Below are 22,302 nucleotides of genomic sequence, written 5' to 3' on the forward strand. Positions count from 1 at the left end.
CGGTGGAACTATTGACTTTTGCGACCGAAAGAGATGGCTTTTCACGATTTGTTTTGTCTTGTTAAGACGTAGAGCCGTCTTGAGCTTGTTTTAGATTTTATCAGTATCTAACGAGAGAACAAATTGAAAATCGTGACAAAGTTACCACAGAAATAGGTCTCGAACCAGTACTAAGGAGTGTATCGAAAATAAGCTATCCACATACATTTGTGTTGTACGCATGTATTTGTGATGGTTTTTTATGCTCAGATCACAGCATGCTGTGCGTTTGGCTGTTTGCTTTTGTTTGTTTACTTGTTTGTTTCGTTTTCAAAATGTCGCGTATTGAAAAGGAAGTGAAAATTAAGGTTCTGGACACATGGCTAAGTGAGTAATACCCTACTATGCGAAAATTGGCGAAGCGGTTTGGAATTTATCATGCCAGTATTAAAATCATCATTAATAAGTTTGGGGAACACTATTTTTTGGATGAGCTACCAGGAAGAGGCAGAAAACCCGCTTCTTCCAACCTGAAACTGGACCAGAAAGTGGTATCCCTAATCATGAAGAACAAATCAATGTCAATAAGCAGAAACGAATGTCGGAATGATCCAGCTAATCAAGAGGCGAAATCCCCTGAAGACCTACAAGAAGCAGAAAATCTCGAAACAAATTGTAGAACAGAAGAAGCGAGCAGCAACAAGGGCCCGGAAATTGTATTCGCGTCTTTTGCAGTGTCCGGATGCATGCGTTTCGATGGACGATGAAACTTCTGTAAAGGAGGACTCAAAAACCCTTCCAGGTCCACAATACTTTACTGTCGTCGTTGGGGAGGATGTGACACGTCCACTGTTTTGGCCGGATTTAGCGTCGGCTCACTATGCCAAAACCACTCTCAATTGGCTTGCGGAAAAGGGTACAAATTTACATCCTTCTTCAGTGTATCGGTTTTATAAGTCTATTAGACTTTCGGCGGCCGGAAAATATATTAAAAGTATTTTCAATTGAGTACATACTTGAGATGCTCGGGTTTGAGTATGGCTGTCGCGGTAGGCTCTAACGAATAAAAAGGAACAATTTGCGAATTTTTTAGTGCTATCGTTCATAAAACTAAATTCAAATGTTTTGCATAATGAAAAACATTAAACACTTTATAATTTTATCTTGGAAAATATTGGGAAATAAGCCGGTAAAGGAATATTTTCGTGGACGCTTCTTAGAAATCATGATTTGCGGTGTCCACTGTATCTCTGCGCAGACTTATCAGAAGACAACAAGTCAGAGCAGCCTTGCGGTTTTGTTTGTGTTTTTAAAAGTTTTTTAAACTTCTGGTGGTTGTTTAAAATTCAAAATACGATTTGTCACGAAAAAATCTGCCATTTTGCAGCTGTAAAACCTCCCCAAAGTAACCAGAAACGAAAAGAAAAACGTAGGGATCTAGTATTTTACATGCAGAAAAGGTGTGCAGAATTTGAAGTAATTTTCGAATGACGATGGACAAGGACTTTCAAAACCTCGAGAGAAGCGCGTTTGAATTAATTTTCTAGGGTCTAACACTAATTTTTTTTAATATTAATAAAAACATTTCAAGAATGTTTTGTCAAACTATCAAGTCAATGAAAGCAGAACTCTTGGGCCGCTCCTTTTTAATGTACTATCATCTACCTGAAATCTATAATATCGAGTGATTCGTTTTACCGTGAAAGCTCTATTCTATAATAATTCGTTAAATATAATTACGAGTGCTACTAAGCATTTCTGGAACTGTGACACAGAGATGCGGTGACGCAGGGGTGCAAAGGCCCAGTGGTGCTAAGGCACATAAGGGTTGATGATAAAAAACACAGGAACATCCACCAGGTATCAGATTTTGCACGGTGTACAATACCTGCTGCGGTGGTTTGAAAGATACGACACATATCGCATGATGCTACACAGCATCACATTTAATCGCCACTAAGAGCTATAGCGCTATACCTCAGGTCAGGTATAGGCAGCACATACCAAGTTCAGTGAAGACCACGACAGCAGCGCAACGAAGCGATTCCAGAAGATGGAAAATTGGAAATCTTTGGGGTGAGCTTCACGTCGATTACCTGTGACTGTGGCATCGCATACCAGATGCAGCAAATATCAGTTAATGTAATGGATGATCTCAAATCAGTTAATGTAATGGCAAGAGCTTTAGTACTCCCAGGGCAGCCTTGGATAGTAAATTTTTGGCGCAAATTATAAAAGATTTAACATCACCATTTTCAGAAGCCGTAGAAATCTCAAAAGTTAATAGAGATAAAATTCTAGATGTTGTTAACGATTTGAAACAGACTAACCAAATTGTAGTCTTTGCAATAAAGACAATGCAAAATGTGTTTATTGTGGGGAGAGTCCTCATGGTCTCTCAGCATGCGCTGCGTTTAAGTTGCGCAAAGACAAAATGAAGCACGGTCTAAGTGCATATAGTCAGGAATGCTTAACAATGTCATTGTTGCCCCCCCTCTCGAAACAGAAAACTTTATTCCAAGTCGAGAGCTTGAGGAATCTGGCTCTGTTGAAACTCCTCAAGGATCAATTAAGAGATAGAGATCCTTCCCCAAATTACCTAAAAGTAACCTAAAATTTTAACACCAAAAAAAATATTCACGTGTAAAACCAAAAAAGTCAAATTCAAAACTAAAGACTATGACTCCTGATTTAGTAAATTCACAAACCAGTCCAGGAATTAGTACAGAAAAAGACAATAATCCAGTGGGCTCCATATCACAACAGGAAGTTCAAGCTTTCGGAAATTGTAGGCTGGATTTTCAACGCATTCAATATTTCTGAACCCCTTAAGATATAAGCATGCCTTCCAATAGCTAAAACTTTTTTAAAGCAGTTATCAGCGGAATGGCCACTGCTATCAGGGTTTGTATCATTTAATTGATAATTTACCATGCGCAAATGATTCAATCACTGTCCTGCCGTGGAATTATCGAAGCATCATGCCAGAACTTGATTCATTTAGAATTTTATTTCATAGTCAAAAATGTGAAGTATTTGCTTTGTGTGAAACGTGGCTTACATCAACCATGGTATCAAATTTTCATGACTTTAACATTATACGTCTCGATAGAGACTCTCCGTATGGTGGAGTGCTTTTGGCATTAAAAATGCCTTACTCTTCGCTATACGGGGCCGGGTGTCAATTAAAAGTTTCAATAATAGCCGCGTAACCTTTTTTCGTCATAATTTTGAACGTTAATAACTCAGTCATTTGTTGATGGATTGATATAGTTTAACAACCAATCAATTCGGAAACTTTTAACTTAAACATATATGGCAACATCGTTTCAGTATTTCAATAGCATACTATTGAAAAAATGGTTAGAATCGACCTATGTTTTCATCCACCAATCCCAGTTGTACAAAATGACGTCAACTTCTTGTTCGGCATAGGAGGCTTTGCGTCATGCATAAAAAACACCGCATCGTTATGCGTAGTATGAAGAGAAATCTATAAATATAGGCTGCACAATATTTCTTTGTCTAGTTGATGTTTGACTGTGAATGAAACAAGTAGTTTGTCCAGTGAGCTGAGGATTGTCGCTTTTGCATTATGTGTTGGTGAATTTCCTGTTGTCTGCGCAACACCGTGTTCGCTTGAGTATCTTATATATCATCTAGCTGTTGAAGAACCGAATCAACGTGGCGATTCTTTTGAAATATCCCAAGTATTTAGGTCGATTTTGATATTAAAAATGCCTTACACTTCGCTTCCCGCTTTAAAACATGTAAAACTGAAAGCGTATCATTTTCTTTCATAATTTTGAATGCTTATAAGTCAGTCATTTGTTGATGGATTTATATAATTCAACAACCAATCGATTCGGAAACATTTAACTTAAACATATGAGATAACGTCATTTGAATATTTCGATTACATGCTACTGAAATATTGGTTTGAATTGAGTATTTTATTTTGGTTCTCTGGTAACTATCAGGCCAATTTAGAATGATCGGCGATAGATTTTTCGGATCTAATTTGCAGCGCTTGATCTTCGATGACTTGTTAATGGATGTTTTCTTCCATATAATGAATATAATTGCCAATTTTATCATGTGTTGTTCCAGTCAAATTTAAATTTGGTTCTTGCCGACAAATTAGCAAGTAAATTTATGATTCGACAGGGCATTTGCAGCTGTGGCAAAAAAAAACGAAAGTTTTCGTTACAAATAAGACAATGACATCGAAACTATACGAAAAAGAGTGTCTCCAAAAACGAATTTTGCTGTTCATTCGATCCCACGACCATCTCATAATGTTTTGGCCAGATTTGGCAAGCTGTCATTACAGGAAAGTCGTTCAAGAATGGTATGCAGTTTGTGTTGTGGTCCAGTTTGTTCCGAAAAACCTTAACCTACATAAATGCCCCCAGTTCTGCCCTATTGAGAAATACTGGGTAATCATGAAGAGGAGACTCTAGGCAAAGGGAATGGTTGTCAAAGACATCAATCAGATGACGACCTGGTGGAATAAGATAGCTAAAACGATGAACGAAGAAGGTGTGCCCCGCATAATGAGCCGCGTTACAGGAAAAATTCGAGAATTCCTTCGAAACCGTGACGAATAATTTTATCCGTATTTTTTCTTAAAAGTATGAAGAAAACGCTACATTTGTATAAAAAAAGATTTTGAATTCAATAATAAATAACTGAAATACAGGCAATTGGCTTTGATCCAATTCAATCTGAAGCAAGCTTTAATTTTTGCCACAATTTTAACATGTCAGTATTAAATATGGGTAGTATGATACGGATCCCAAGACGTCCTGCACGTCCAAGTGCATTAGATTTATTTCTTTGCTCGACTTCAATGTGACTAGTTTGTGCCTGGAAAATATTTCCTGATTTACACGGTAGCGATCATTTACCAATCACTATCTCAATTTGCAGTAGCAATTGCCACAGCAGAACAAGCCCAAACGGTTTCTTGGTCCAACGACTAATAGTAATGAATATAGCCGAAGTAAATTTCTATGGTCAAGCTGACTGGTACATTGGAATAATTTTAACGTGTTTGTATTTGAAACGTCTATTTAAATGACGTTTTGAATTTTTTAATATTCACCATCCTATAATATCGGACTTGAAAAGTAACTCAATTTCCCTGTGGAACCATAAAACGGTTCACTTGAATTCAAGTTTATAAACATGAGTTCCACCATCTCTGAGTTAATAAAGTGAGACAAATTTTCAACCATCATTGCCGGTACTTTCGGAAACTGGGGAACGGTGTAGTCAAATTATTTATTATTCTTTTTTGAAGATTTTGCTTTTTACAAGTAGCTGTTAAAAAGGTTCAAGGTCATTTCGCCGAAAGCCATTTCGCCGAAAGCCGTTTCGCCGAAAGCCATTTCGCCGAAGGGGTCATTTCGCGGATTCCTGCAATTGTCTTAATATTATAATTGGAATTGATTTAAAATAAAAACAAATGAATTATAATACGGTAACGCCCGTTTTGTTGACATGCAATTGTACTTCTTGAATAAATATTGATTCTTCTACTCTTGAATAAAGATTGATTCATGAACTTCAGAGCGGAGTTCCCAAGGAAACTTGTTGACTATTAGCCACTAAGCATCAAAGCAATTGTATAGGTGTATCTAACAAGCAAATGTATGTGGTATTTTCCGTTTACTAAATGAACAAATATCCAATGCGGCTTCTCCACATCGTTTTGATTCGTGTGCTGCTCGACCTCGCTACCGCTCGTTTGGACCTAACTAAAGCAAATAAACCTAGCTTTGAGTAGACCGGGCAATCGAGGCGATTACAGGTTTGTATGCAAGAGGCCGCCGCTTCCGACGGCGGGTCGGCGACCAACTCAGCCGGCGTCGCCTTGGCGGCTTTATGCCGCCGAGACATCTTGGCTTCGGTTATGTGGCTGTGCCACATCAGTAATACAATAGGCATAATAACACAAAAAATAATAATAGATGTATTCGAAATTACCCTTTCGGCGAAATGTCCCTTCCGGTGAAATGTCCCTATCGGAGAAATGACCCTTTCGGCGAAATGACCTATTCGGCGAAACGATTTTCGGCGAAGTGATCCACCCCCCTTAAAAAAACAAAAATTGAAAAGTTCACACAAATTATCTTGGAGTTACGGACCCGTAACTCGGATTTAAATGAAATTCAGTAGATTGTAAAACCTTCATTCGGTTCAATTGAAATCCTGCTTTAGCAAAACTGCGCTTGGGTCTAGCGATTCAACCTGGCCAATAGTGTTTTTATTCGTCGAAAGTCGTATCGCCGAAAGAGATGTTTCACCATAAATGCATTGTACACAGTTCGAAAAAATCTTGTGATTTTACATTTTATAAAATGCACCTAAATAGAGCGTCGTATTTCACACAAATTTATATTCAAGAACAGATCGATAATAGCAGCGCGACTTGAACAGAGAAACATTAGATCATAGTCTCACCGATTACTCGATTGAACAAAAGAAGCTCTTATCTGTTTGTTGAATAATTGATACATATAAATCCATACAGCGGCCCTTGATACCGGAGTGCATATTACACTAGTAGCGTGTAAAATTCTGTGCGAGTGGAATATTGTGTCATTTGAAAAATCAAATAGTTGTGAATTGTATCGTTTGTAGAATTATGTCTCCTGTAAAATTCACAATTCGAGTCTAGCTGTCTCATAAATAATAACGGCCGTTCTACTTTCCGACATTTTGGTTGTTGATTTTGTGTTTTCTGATTTTCAGTCGAGAAACGAGATAATATTTCTTCTGATAAAGGTCAGTAATAGTGATCGAAACGTCGGGCAAAACCTATTGTTCTTATTTATTTAAGTCGGAAGCGGCGGAGAGCATTTTTCTCTTATTGAACACTAGAGAATAATTATTTTATCTTTCATTCTTCTGTATTTCAAATCAATTCTTATACGATATGGGTTTCGGTAAAACTACTTTCGGCGAAATAACTCTAACCCGATGTTTGATCCAATCTCAAATCTATCGCACAATAAGATGATAACGTATTGGTAAATCCAACCGAACCGAATCTCTATTTATTTCTCACGCAACTTTCGATTTTTTCTAACCGATTTTCGGCTTGTTTTAATGAAACACATATTCAGTCACACCAAACTCGCCAGCTTAACCCATGTATGAGCAGAAAATCGGAAACCACTCAATAAATCACGACTATCGATTTTTACGAACTTTTCGTGGCTCAAATTCGATTGTTGTTTTCTGTCGAATGCAACATCAATTTTACAAAACTCGAACGACCGAAGGGAAGCAAAAAGTTTGTATATTTACATCATCATCATCACCACCATCATCATCACAAGCAACATCAATTTTGTATGTTTTCACCTTCAGAATGGATTATGTATATTTGTGTCCCGTTCCGACGCCGATATCGATGTCGATGACGACGACGACGACGACGACGGTCGTGTATTGAAATGACAGCCCAGTGTATTGTGCGAGCCAAACAAATAATTGAACCGGGCGTGGGCGAAATCGAGAGTGAATGAGCTTCGCTCGGTTCCCCACCATCCATCGAGTTTGATGGTGCCAGCGAAATATTGACGAGGGAAAATGCTGGTTCTTTACATATCCGCCGGCCGTAACAATGGGTATCTCGAGCAGAATCAAATTTTTCGATTTTGCGATTTTTTCCGTCTCGCTTGGGAATGCCGCATTCGGAGCAAAAAGTACAAAACTTCTGGGTGCTGTTGTACCTTTTATGAGTGCTTCCCCTTCGACAATATGGATTAGAAGCCGCCGAATCGAAGAAAAATATTGTAACCGATTTCTATTGTGATGGCTTCATGTAAGTAAGGTAACGGATGGCAAAATCGATTCCTTGCTTAGATTTAAAGTAGGGACTTACCGAGTCGTTTGGAGATCTCCGAGTTGTGCATTTTTGGGTTGTCCTGGGCGATTTTCCGTCGCTGCAATCGGGACCACACCATGAAGGCATTCATCGGACGTTTGATGTGCTCCTCGGCGGGTTTCTTCATCATCGTTTGCCCCAGTAGGCTGTAATAGTAGGGAGAACTTTGGACTGTTACGTAGGGCTGCAAGTTCCTGTTCGGGATCAAACGAATGGTCAAAAAGTGACCAACAAAGTTCGAAACAAAAACGTGATCCCGTTGCTAGTCGTCGGAACTCAACTCACCCGTTGCTGTTGCCGGTTCCGTTCAGCAGTCCTCCTACATTCTGGTGCAGGTTAGCAGCCGCGGCCACGGCATGCGCCGTCGTTGTGCCACCCTGGGAACTGTGCAGAGCGTTCACAGATGACGCGGCATGCAGATTTTGGGTGTGCAAATTAAGTGAATTCAATGCGGCGTGCGATGATTGATTCGTGAGATTCTGCGAAGTCGGTATTGACAGCGGATGGGACAACGATAAGCCCGGTATTGACAGTGACGGTATCCGATCCATCATCTTGAAGGAGGGCGGCCCGGCGGCAGAGCTTGCTCGGAGCTTGATTAGCTAATTGTCTGCCGCTGGACCGGCAGTTACTTCTATCCCGGTTGTAAGCGCTCTGAAAAGAAGAAGGAAAATTTTTGATAAATTTTGATTGTCCGGAACAGCAGGTTTGAATGATAGATTTTTAAGACCCACGATCGTGGTGGCGGCTAGAAGAATACAGGATGATGAACGAAATAGATTCGCTGCCCTTACCGATGCCGGAAACAACAACAACATCACGGTACGAAAAGAGCAATTTTATCGAACAGCACGGCGCACAGAAATGGTTGATTATCTCGACGGCTACTCCTGCTGCTGATGCTGATGTTTTCTGAGGATCTATTGCCGCGTTTTTGATTTGCGCCGAAAATGGGGTTTTAAATTGTTACCACCGGGGGGTCTTTCACAGGCGCTGCTACTTGTGTTTCTTAGTTTTTAAGCTCCGGGGATTTGTGTAATGGCTTTGTGCTATTCTTATGTATAGAAAGCACGCGGTCACGATGACATCGGTTTCGCATTGTGTTCGAGTTATTTTTACTCCGCTCATTGGAATCGAATGATGTTTTGAAGGTTTTCAAAATCGAAATGCTGCTTTGTGTGGCATAAGTTCGGTGGGATTATTTAATTTCTCAGGTAAGCTTCCACTCAATTGAAGATTCACAATCGATTCTCAGGGAGCAGTATTGTAATTGGGAAATAATCATAACAACAAGTTGTGAGTCGTATATATTTGGTCGTTTTTTGTTTTTCTTCACATGTGACAAACGCGCTAATGGACATAACTCGTGATTTGATTTATGATTACTTGAATTCTTTAACTGAAACCAAATTATCGTATGCATTATTTTTTCATATCACTGTTACTCGAAAATTGTCAATTGTGCAAAAATGTTGTCCACGTAATTTATTGAAAATCTGAGCTTTTTCCATTTAATGTCTATATAACTAAAAAACGGTTACTCCTATAAGGAAGATCACTATGAGTGAATTTATTGCTTTTATAAGAAAGGTAAACGACTGGACAATGCGCAATTCAGGCCCAAATGCACTATGGTCCGAAACGGGAAATTAGCGTGACAAAAATATTTTCACTATTAAATATTAGTTTTTTGTAGTTGGTGTCTTCACAAAAGTTGTTTGTAACCAAATGGCGTTCCTTTTGTTGAAAAAGGTTACTAGGGTGGTCCTCATTTAGATTGAAATCTGAAATCGAACTTTCTTAATTGAACTCAAAAATGATTTCGTTGTACAATAAAATTGTAGGAAATTTTATTGCGAGCAACTTTGCTGGAAAAAGTACCTCTCTAGCTCTTCGTTTGATCGAGTTACATAATTTTCCCGAGTAAAAGTAGAGTGCCACCTGAAAAGCACTTTTTTGTTCTAACTTTTTTGTGAAACATTCTGTCGAAAAGTTGTGTGTCTCATTTCTCGAAAGGACAATGTATGGAGCATTTGTAGAACTAATTTGATCCTATTATTTTGTTGAAGAAAGCATGTTGATACGTTTAGGCGTTTAAAAGTTATGCAATGTTTTTGTATTTTTTTTTAAATATTTTTAAGCCAAATTTAAACAAGTTAAAGAAAAAATACCCTAGCAATTTTCTCTTGAATTTTTACTTATATCATGACCTTTTAGGAACCGCATAGGATACATTTTTATCGATCTGATATCTAATGAATATTGATATTTGAAGGTTAATTAGTTTTTGACAAAAAAAAAAAACAATCATAACTTTTTACTAGTAGCTCATATGAAAAAGTTTGGTTCAGCAAAATTGTGCGCAATAATTAGCTCAACAACTCTTCTGAAAACTACTTTTCCGTAGAACGTTTAACAAAAAGTTGGAACAAAAACGTGATTAATCCACCTAGCAGTGGAATCAGGAATCAGGAATCAGAACAAATTGGCTCAAATGGCACGTTCCCCTTGATATTTGGAGATTTGTGCCTTGCCATCAATTTGTTTTTAGCATCATTTTCCCGATATATAAGAGGGAAGGATTGAAAGGAAATGGTAAGGGTTGGACTAGGAGGATGGGAAAAATTGACGACACAAAAACACATAAAAGCAGAAGTAAATTCTGCACCCCTAAGGGATGCTGAACAATCTGCTGAGGATCACATTTAGTGGAAGCAGAAGGAAATTCTGAACCTCTACGAGGTCCCGAACAGTCTGCTGTTAATAAAACCTCCAACCCCCGAGAGGATTTAGAGATCTTACAAAAGCGACACCATTCTGCACTCCCGGAAGAATGCAGAACGACTCGCAGTATGTACGAGCAGAAGTAAATGCGGTACCCCCCAGAGGATGCCAAACAATCTGCCAAACCCTATTTAAGGTGAATACAGAAGGGATTCATTCACTCCAGGAAGAACGATGAACCCTTCTGACTATAGCTCCTTACCACATTGGGTGAGAAACGAGAGAATATCCTTCAATTTTAGCTCCGCATACACAGACTCAACCATGTATGGAGAACCAAAAACCCGGATACGTAGCTGCGTCAATGCGGGACAGTTACATATCAGATGATATGAAGTACCATAATCGCATTCACACAAATCACACGAATAATACTCAGCACGTTGAATAGTAGCCATGTGATAATTGAGTTTGCAATGTCCAGTCAGAGCTCTGACCAGAATACTTCAATGATACTTGGAGAAATGCAGTAAACACTTTGACATTTTCAGATTTAAATCTGGTAGAAATGCTTTTGTCTGAGCGCAAGTTTGCAAGCTGCGCCAGTAGCTGGCATGTTTGGATGCAGCCCAAGAACGTATCTTGTGCTTTATCCAACTAGTTGAAAGTGGTAAAGCTTGTTTAGGACCAACGAAATCATTCGTTGCACCAGCTCTAGCCAACTCATCAGCCCATTCATTTCCAGTAATACCAGAATGGCCGGGTACCCATATGAAGTAAACAGCATTTGAAATGCTGAGGTCTTCAATTTGAGTTCGACATGCGATCACTAGATTCGACCGTGAGTCATTCGAACTGAGTGCTTTTAAGGCTGCCTGACTGTCGGAACAAAAATAAATACGTTTACCACAGATCCTCTGCTGAAGTGCCGATTGTACTCCACACAGAATTGCGTAGATTTCTGCTTGGAACACAGTACAGTATCTACCAAGTGAATGAGACTGCTTCAGCCTATTTCACGACAGTAGATACCAGCACCAGCACGACCATTCAACAGAGAACCGTCCGTAAAACAAACTATGTGTTCATCAAGTTGTCGTTCCAGACAACCAGACAATCATTCCTAACGAAGAGGATAGCTCACATTGAATGTTTTAAAAGAAAACTGCATGTGAGAGGTAGGTCACTAGGAGCGAGTAAATACTCATCCCACGGAACCATTTGAGACCACAAGCGAGTGTGACTGGTAGCATATTCTAATGGGTTACTGTTCCAAAGCCCTGTAACCCTAAGACGGTATGCACAAGATAATGCTTCTTGTTTTAGGAACACATGTAGTGGTTTAATGCACAGTAGCGCCTCTAGAGCAGCAGTAGGAGTTGTCGTGAATGCTCCTGTCATCGCCATTAGGACCATCCTTTGGAGATGATTTAGCTTTGACTGAGCTGTCGCGACTTCTCCTTTCTGCCACCATACAAGACATCCATATGCTAAAATTGGTCTAACGATAGTTGTGTAGATCCAATGAATATATCTGGGTTTGAGTCCCCATGATTTTCCAAAAGCTCGTCTGCATTGGCCGAAAGCCATGCAAGCTCTTTTAATCCTGAAATCAATGTGAGCAGACCAATTCAGTTTTGAGTCAAGAATAACCCCGACGTATTTAACTTGATCGACCACAGTGACCCCTGAACCAAAGAACTGCAACGGACGAGCTCCTGTAATTATCCTACGATGAGTGAAAAGCACCATTGATGTTTTGCCCGGATTTACAGATAATCCAAACCTGACAACACCATTGTTCAACAGATCGCAGGGCTTGCTGCATTAAATCAAAGAGAGTGTTAATGCTTATACCGGTCATCAATATATGATAATCGTCGGCAAAACCATAAGTCGGAAATCCAAGGTTATTAAGTTTCCTTAACAAACTATCAGCGACTAGGTTCCATAAAAGTGGGGATAGTACACCACCTTGAGGACACCCACAGACACTCAGCTTTCTAATCTCTGGCCTGCCGAAGCGATGATCAAAGAAGTTGATTGCTAAGCATTGCGTGTATCCAGTAAGGGAAAAACCCAAGATATTCCGTTCACGACTGCAATGTTTAACCTCCTGCAGCCATTCAGCCATCGGCACGGAAATACACCTTGACTTAGGAGTTCCTATTTTTGTGGCCTTTTACGACATGGAATAGGAAACCAGTGGATCAATTCTTGGTAAAAAATAATTCCGCCGGATGCCACACGGCTTACCTGTTTGGTGGACTTACACACTTAAAACCATTTCTTGAGCTCGGCATAATAAAATGCCGAAACTGATCAGCAACACCTAAATTTGCTGATTGCTCAGTAATCAATACGCATGTTTCTGAACTTCGTTAAATGCGTTCACTGATATTTCGGTAAGATGCTTCACTTTGCCGAAATTTGGCATAATTGCTTGCTGAATTTATCAGTAAACAACAGATATGCCGACATCAGCAGAGACGTTTGCCGAGATTTCGTAATATGCGCTAGCTGTTGCCGAGATTCAGCACGACAGCTGTCATTTATTGCCACGTTACATTTTCGCTACGCATGGCGCGATTTTTTTCTGATGAAATTCTCGAGTGAAAAAATGGATAATCTTTGAAGAAACGTGGAACCACTTGCAAGTAAAAATATTGAATAAATATAGTGACATGTTTCGCTTTATAAAAAGCGACTTTATCAGATCACATTATAAGTGAAAAACACACAACACGGGGCTCAAAGAGTCCTCGAGACAAAACTTTGGGGGATATGCGAAAAAATAACCCAATGCATGGACAAATTCAATAGATCAAAGTAAGTTTTTTTTTTGAACAATATGCATCATTAAACATTGAAAATTTTTGTATATTTATTTTTATTTTCATATTTCCAGCTCGACTCAAGGTGGCCGCATCCGGAAACGCCGCTTTTTATTATGCTACATGTTTTAAGGTAGAGGCTTTAATCACTACTGGCAACAAATTTGTAAGCCTCCTTTAAGTGTTAATAAAATGAATTTTTGATCCTGAATGGTGTGTTTATAATGTTTAGAAGTTACAAACAAAATTAATTGACTAGATTTTTAATTACTGATGATTCGGTAATTTGTTTTTTTCATTTTTTCGTTTTATTGGATTGCCGAATATTCAGCGAACGTTTCACTGAGCAAACAGTAAATCTTATGCTGGCGATTTCGGCAATATATGACGTTTGTCAAATTTGAGCTTGCCGAGACGCTCAGTTATTTTATTTTTGCCGAGATGATTGCTGATTACTCGGCTGTGCGAATCTCGGCATTTTTTTGCCGAGACTCAGCTAAAAAATTTAAGTGTGTATACCACCGGTACAGGTGGACCGTAGCGTTATTCTTAGCAGTTGGGAAACCGCTACCGACACTACACGGCTATCTAGGCTGCTCAGAGAGGGAAGTTAACATTGATGGTCAACTTCCATGGATGGCCGAGCAGCCGGAAAAAGTACTAGTACTAGTTTACTAGTAGCTCATATGAAAAAGTTTGGTTCAGCAAAATTGTGCGCAATAATTAGCTCAACAACTCTTCTGAAAACTACTTTTCCGTAGAACGTTTAACAAAAAGTTGGAACAAAAACGTGATTAATCCACCTAGCAGTGAGATGATACCTTGTTTTATCAATCCGCATGTGTTTTTTTGCATGGATATTCTTAGGTGTTTTAGTTCTCATGACATTATTTTAATTATCGTCGTTTTAAACGGCAAATTGAGATTTTAATCACTCATTACCCTGTAATGTCGAAACTGCAAATCGTATCAAATTTCAGTCTTAACCTGTGACAATCGATTAAACATTCCATGGGATGTCTAAGTAAGTTCCACTTTAGAATTTTTCGTCATTATTTATGGTACTTCCAGAGCCGGTATTCAGGAATTAGCATAGCCCAAAATGATTCGAATGGCCATAAATTATTACGCCAAACAATTTACATGAAATTTATAAACTCATCATCTGTAATTCCAGAATCGGATAAAATTCACCAATTTTGTATGGGACCTTAAGTCCTGTAATATTTGTTTTTGAAGTTCGATTTGGTCTTTTTTGAGAAAATGATTGAGCTTTGAGAATCGATTCGATACTGGAACCGGAATTCTAAAATCGGTGTAGCCGAAATCAGTTAAATTCACCTGAGGAGTGTGTAGACATCTTTGAGAAATTCTAGTGCGAATTAAAATTTGAGGGCACATTCCGAATCCAAAAACGAATACCGCTCAAACTGAAATAAATTTATTTGGTAATCGACTATCCAAATCTGCAAACCCGATAAACCTGATTAATTTATGTGAAATGGAGATTTTTATGATCTCCCAAACCAGGAATCGGATCTGACTAAAAAGTAAGATGTTTTATAGGGTTTTAAGACCTCTCATTTGAATCATAGTTGATTCTTAGATTTCATTTGAATCTTAGATCGGTTCTACGAGAAAAATGAGTTGCATTATTTTAATTTCGTTTCACATATCATCCTGTAATTCCGTAATCAGAAGTCGGATCAAAACTTAATTCAGGAACCTTATTTGGGAGTATATTTCTTTTCATATGAATCTGAGTTTGTAGGAAACGGTTTAGCCATTTCCGAGAAAATTTAGTGAAATTATTTGTCACACACGCATTTGCTGATCTCGACGAACTGAGTCGACTGGTATATGGGAGTTATGTTTTTCCAGAATTAATTACTGTAAGTAGTTTAAATCAATATAATTATGGAATTACTTTCAACTCGAAAATGCTGATATCATCTGGTTTACATGTGGCATATTCGAAAGATTATGTTGCCAAAAACGAACCGTGCCAAAATTGGTCCGAGGCAAATTGTCATGAAAAAGGATGCTGTACACAGTCTTTTTGAAACTTCGAAACAATTATATGTAACAGTATAAAAAATCGTGTTTCACGTTGGTCCCAAGCATTGCTTTATCATACAGCGTTCAAAACTCCTACTGCTGGAATAGGAGGAAAAGTCGCTTATACAAAAATGTCGATATCTCCGTTGAAAATGAACGGATTTTAACAATCTATGACTTGTTGGATAGGTATTACCGAGCGAAATCTAAGTCTAAAAACATATTCTGTTTTCAAGGTCAAATGTGACAGATACTGTCAAAAAACTAAAAATTTTGACATAAAACTTCGTATAACTCAAAAAGTAAACATCCGATCTCAACACCATTCAATAGCGTTACTGAAGAAAATTGATGTAACTCGATCAAATGAAAAGCTAGAGAGGTACTTTTTTCAGCAAAGTTGCTTGCAATAAAATTTTCACAACTTTATTCTACAACGAAATCATTTTTGAGTTTAATTAAGAAAGTTAGATTTCAGATTTCAATCTAAATGAGGACCACCCTTGTAACTTTTTTCATCAACGAGAGCGCACAAAAAAACAAACAAAAAACTAATATTTAATAGTGAAAATAGTTTTGTCACGCTAAATTCTCGTTTCGGCACCAGAAAAACTATATGACCGTGCGATGCCAGATCGTGCGCGCTGAATTCCAGCTAGTATCGGGGTGGTGGTAGAGGAAAAGAATCGGTATAAAGAGGAAAAAAATCGGTATAAATCCGTATAATTTATTTTACATTGATCAGATGTTTTTTATATCAATTATTGCGTAAATGACATGACGACACGTACATAAATGTAATTATTTGAATCTTAAACGATATTTTAATATTTAATAATACGAAAAAACGTAGTTTTCTCCATAGTAAATTATCTCTATCTTTCTTTCACTCATTGAAGTGCCTAAATACATCCAGGAGAATACATATCGGTCGAAAAGGGAAATTTCGTAATTTTTAATGTTGAGAGAAAGTATAAAAATCTGTTTTAATCCACCTAGTGGTGTAATGCTAATTTTGTTTGATTCTTGAAAAACAAAAAGGTTTATCCATCTACTAGTATAACCTACAGACTTGCAGGTACTTCCGAAATCGGAATCCGGGAACCGGTACAATCGAAGTCGGTTGAAGAAAAGTGACTGGGATCCATATTTGAGTCTATAGTCACGATATCTGGTCGTTACTCGAAAACCGGGAATCAAAAAAGCCGACATCAATTTGTTTGGCTGTCTACTGACAATGACAATCGATTGGAATAGTTTTGAGGCAAGTTTAGAAATTAGTTTACGTGTTTTACTAACCGCTTTTTGTAACAGTATAAATATTATTAAAATCTTCCCCTGTAATTCCGCAACCGGATGTCGGATCCAGATGAAATCCAAGAATTCAATATGGGACCATGAGACCTTTCATTTGAACCTATATTCATTTGTGAAAATCGGTCAAACCATCACTGAGAAAAGTGAGTGAGATCCATTTTGGAATATATGACCACTATTTCCGATGCTTCTGAAATCGGATACCGGGAATCAGGATAGTCAGAATCGGTTTATTTTATTTGTCCACTGGTAATTGCTACCGATTGGAATAGTCACGGGGTCAGTTTAGAGTTCTTTTATGTTGTTTGTTTCGCCATTTTAAGTGAGAGTATCAAATTTTTAACACACTTTACCCTATAATTCCGGAACCGGAAGTCGCATCCGGATGAAACTTTGGAGTTTTGTAAAAGATTATGAGACTTTTCATTTGAACTAAAATTCGGTCACGCAATCTCTGTGAAAAGTGATGAAACAATTTGAAATTAGATTTTTTAGACTAATCACCCTGTAATTCCGGATCCGGAAGTCGGATCAAACTGAAATTCAGGAACTTTGTATAAGACGTTTATACCTTTCATTCGTATCCAAGTATGTGAGAATCGGTTCAGCTATCTCGGAGAAAACTTAGTGCACTTATTTTCATTTTTTTGCATATATCATCCTGTAATGCCGGAGCTGGAAGATTTGAATAAAATGCAGGAACTTTGTATGGGGTTGGTTATAAGACCTTTCATTTGAATCTATGTTTGTGAAAATCGGTTCAGCCATCTCTGAGCAAAGTGAGTGCAAAAAAATGTTACACACACACACATACATTTTGCGTTCTCGAGGAACTGAGTCGAATGGTATATGACACTCAGCCCTTCGGGCCTCGGTTCAAAAGTCGGTTTTCACAGTGATTGCATAATTTTTCTATATGAGAAAGGTAAAAATTATAATACACGAAATTTTGGTGTAAAGTTTTCTCTCATTGTTAATAGAAAAAGTATGTTTTTCAGTTTTTAGTGTCGATTACATAATTAATATACACACTTAAAAAATTTCGCAGAATTCGATAATTTTTTACCGAATTTTCAACAGTTGAACGTTCGGTAATCAGTTCGGTAATGAATTTGATTACCGATCGTTCGGTAATTGCTGAACTGTCAAACAACTACCGTAAACTGTAAACCAAATGGATCTAACTGATCTAACGGTAATTTTTTGTTTGTTTGTTTTTCTTTTTTTAATAACTGTTTGACAGTAGTTTCAGAACAATCAGTTTTCACAGAAGTTCGGTTTTTGGAAGATAATTTTACCATACGAACAGTATGGTTTTTACCGTACTCGTCGACTATTCAGATTTACCGTATGAATTGTATATCTATTTATAAAATTCTGTAATGAAAATTTACTTAAAACTGATCGCCCGGGAAGAATTTGCATAATTATTGTAAAATAAAACTCATGTACCGAAATATCGGTCATTTCTATAGATTACCGAAATTTCTCGTCAAAAATATTACCGAACAAAGGAATTAAATCTTAGTGTGTGTAGAATCTGCAAGAGTCTATCGAGAGGAGAGAGCAACTGATGGCAAATAAGGCGCATGAGTGTATTTTTTATTTATTATTGTATTGAATGAGCGAAATACACAAAGCTTTTACATGTACTACAAACTTTGGGTACGTTCTGAGAGTTCAACTGTTAATCCAGTGACATTCGTCGGCCGGAATCGGTCCAATTGTTGACCCGCTTGATTACATGAATGTACTTGAAAATCTGTAGAACACTAAAAAATGCTGGTAATTTCACCAGGAAGTGTCGAACCTAGAAGCCGACCTGCCTGGCTACCGGAATTATATCGGGCTGCAGAACAAACGACGACTCTTAAAGATTTGATTAACTATTAATCAAAACCTAAGGAACAGGAAAACGTTATGAAAGAGAATTGCGAGAATGAAATAGTTTTCCTCAAATGCCATACTCGAAATTGATTTGCATTAATACATTTTCATTGTTTTATTTTTGCACTTAATCATCTGTGAGTTTAGTTCACCTGATGATCGATTTCGGTAGCATAGCTAAGCGAGTTGAGAAAATTTCACCACCTTTTGGATAGTCAAAACATTGTTTGAACATCGTTGTGCCATGTAATCAGCAGATGAGCGTTGAGCTCACGTCAAATATAAGAGCCCATTGACAGACGATTCGTGATATGTGATTGATGTGTTTGAATTTCAACAAATTGCATCACATTCCTATGATCAGAGCCGAAAATGTAACGTATTTTCAATGAAAAACTACTATCCACTAGCCGCATCTTCGGTTGTTTACTGTCTCATTCGTAACGAGTCTAGTCCCTAGTCCCTAGTCCCTAGTCCCTAGTCCCTAGTCCCTAGTCCCTAGTCCAAAAGCAATATTCCAAGAATTAATAAACGAAACCGAAATCTTCACAGCAGTGAATAAACTGCAGACCTCATCTCAAAACACATCAACATCCTCTCTGGATGGCTTCTGGGCGTTGCCTGCGTGGAGCTTCCAGTCTGCAGCACCTCGGTGATACAACCGCAGGTTTCTATTTTCCATAATTCCTCATTTAATTACCGAAATTCCAAAAAGACAATAAAAATGTGCTGGAAAACCAATTTTTAACGGCCTCATTTGAATATAAAATGATTTGCCTGCTTTTTTCGCCTCGGCGGAAATAAAAACCGGGAGGATTAATTCCTCAGACCACCAATCACTGCCAGCTTGTACCGCCCGTCTTGTGCCTCACGATTGATCAATTTTCGTGCAGTTCATAAATAGTGTTTTCTTTTTCCGCGCTGACCGACCATTGGCTCTACGAATAATGGTGGAATCGAAATTCTCATGAATTCATAATCAGCGAATGATAAATTCGGTACCTAATTTCTGCACCCCCTGGAGCGGCTGGGCGGGTTCGGTTCTCGGTGGTCGCACTGAACGGTATCGATTTCTGTCACTGGCTCTGTGACTGGCGGCAGAAGCAGCAGTGAGCTGTGATTTTCGGTTATTGTTTTTGACAAATATTCAAATCAAAACGGCTACTTTTCGGATCTACCCGATTCATCTGGACGGTTTATCGTTTTACGGTGCACGTTCCGTTTTTGCTGTCGCCGTATGGTAATCGATACCGTGAGGGTTGCGGGTTGCCTAAACCCTATCTTACGATTGACATGACTGCATTAAGAATTATGACTTCATATCACGCCCGGTGACAAAGTCATCATGAGAGGTCGAAGGAAATTTTGAGGTTATAGCCAATATGATTTCTCTGCGCCGATTGCTGTGTTCTATGATTCTTCGGAGCGAAATATCGATTTTCGTGCGCTGTAAAAGTATTCCATTGTCACTAGTCTCAATGCCATTCGATTTCGATTTCTTTCCGTGCCGATGTACAATGATTGACAACTGTCAACTTGATTCAATTTAGTTCCGATTGAACGCAGAACTGCACGCTCTCCCAGTTCACCGTTCGGGGACAGGGAATCCTGTAATCCGCCCGTGCCGAAAGGACGTGAAAAGGTTTTCCATTTCCATACCATCAACAAGTTTTGTCCTCAACTCGGTTGCTATTTCCACTCTAAATAATTACGAACGCGCCATCATCAGCGTCGCCGTCCTGCTGGAATGAACCCGGAAATGGTCGTCGGGATGAGTGGAAACCATTTTCATTAATTTCCAAAGGTTGGTGGATGTGGGTGTGGGTCGCCGCTCCGACAAATGCTCAGCGCACAAGGGACAGTAATAATGAGTACGGGATTGTTTTGACTCAGTTCGGTGTAATTTTTTCCCCTTCTGTGGGGGACTGAAGGAAGGTGAGTCGTCTGTCTGACGACGGGTTGGCAGCACCCTTTTTCCCCGTTCTCCGGAATTGTCGTTCTCCTTCATTGGGAAATTGAAATGAAATAATGAAGTGTAGTTGACAAACAGAAAAAGGAATTGAATGGGAATGTCAGAAAGTAGTTGGAGTCTATGTTTATGCTTTTGCTTATGTACTTAATGAAGCCATCGGAAACTCGAAGCGCGAGTGACGGCATCTTAATGGAATAATTATGTGCCAGTAAACTTCGCAGAATTGATTTAATTAAGCAGGGATTGATTTCAAGTAGCGGCGAAGGTGATTTTTGTTGTGGCGTTAATTGAAGTTTTTGTGCACTGAAATGTTTTATTTAAGAAGAACGGCTAAACATTGTTATTTTTTTAGTTTTGAAAGTAATAATTGCGTTTAGACTACTCGTAAAAATTATTTAAGTGCAGTGACTCATGTTTTGTTGTCTAATGCTCATCTTTCAAATTTTTAAATTTCTGTCGCTCGCTTACTGAATAATATCCCGAAAAGACTATAAACAACGATTTATCCCGAAACCATGTTAATAAAATAGCAATATTGAATTTTTAAAACGAGGGTTATTTATTGCACTTTGAAGGAAAAAGAGAGAAATTCCTCTGATTTTTTGTTTGATGAAATTTTGAACTTTTCTTCAAATATCATTTATCATATTCTGGGCACTCTGTTTATCAATATGAGCGACCGTTTTGTTCCACCATCTATTCATCTCTGTGGCATCGAGTCACACCTCTACTCTTCTTCAACATATGTTTGACAGCTGCCCAATATTTTTCAATTGGTCGGATTTAATAGTTGGGTCCTTTTCGAAGAAATCCACCTCATTATCTTGATATCACTACTGCACTGTAGTGCTGTAGTGACTTCTTGCGAAATCAAGCCAACAATTTACAGATACATTGTATGCTTCAATATACGGAAGAATAGGAGAGACCAGGGTTACCTTGAGAGGCAAGGTTATTATACGCAGGGGCGACATCTATATTGATTTCGTTAGGGTACTAAATTTCAGGTCTTTTCGTGTTGTCCTTTGTACAGGAGCCCGTCAGTCCAGTTTCTGCGCTGATGAGTAAATTTCTGTTTTTGTAAAGTAACACGTGTAACGTAGCACAGGAGCTGGGGTTTACTAGGAGATTGATAGTACCTACTAGCTCTCTCCGGACAGTACCAGCCTAGATGCCGTGTGGAATCCGGCGGAAAAAATGAACCAAGAATAGATCCACTGGGTTCCTGCTTCCATGTCGTAGAAGGCGACAATTGCAGGAGTTTCTTTTTCTTTACAGTTATCAGATGTTTTCAATGTTTCACTTCTGATTACTCTATTTTACTAAATTATCTCTTCATTTAACCTATCAATTTCCGTCTAGCTTCGGAGAAAAGTTTTATTTGGAATGTTTTCTTCTTCCATGTTATTGATTGTCTTTCAGGATTATAAATTGAATGATAAAAATCAACTATTGCGCAAATCCGTTGATATTACAAAGGTAATAACAGAGTAAAAGAACACTTGATATTAATATTTCAAACAATAAATTAATATTTTTCTCGGTAGCCGGCTACCCAGATCAAACAATATAACCAAATAATAATTTTAATAAATAATTAAAATAATAAAGCGGAAATAATATAGAGTCAA

General features: G+C 38.3%; 1 protein-coding gene across 6 annotated transcripts in view; it reads right to left on the minus strand.

Moving 5' to 3' along the window:
- LOC131439261 (SOX domain-containing protein dichaete) overlaps positions 1-22,302 on the minus strand; it is a 150,781-nt gene that overhangs the window by 77,579 nt on the left and 50,900 nt on the right. For 2 of the 6 annotated variants that reach the window (XM_058610059.1, XM_058610061.1), the window contains exons 2-3: positions 8,165-8,533; positions 7,877-8,073 (exon numbers count right to left, since the gene is read on the minus strand). In XM_058610059.1, coding sequence (XP_058466042.1) covers positions 7,877-8,073; positions 8,165-8,433 — 466 coding nt within the window. In that variant the 5' untranslated portion in view covers positions 8,434-8,533. Of the gene's footprint in view, positions 1-7,876; positions 8,074-8,164; positions 8,534-8,673; positions 8,796-22,302 lie in introns of those variants that run through there. The other 4 variants (XM_058610062.1, XM_058610064.1, XM_058610060.1 and 1 more) reach the window with 3 other exon arrangements.

The sequence above is a fragment of the Malaya genurostris genome, chromosome 3 (assembly GCF_030247185.1).
Source record: "Malaya genurostris strain Urasoe2022 chromosome 3, Malgen_1.1, whole genome shotgun sequence".
Taxonomy (NCBI): Eukaryota; Metazoa; Arthropoda; class Insecta; order Diptera; family Culicidae; genus Malaya; species Malaya genurostris.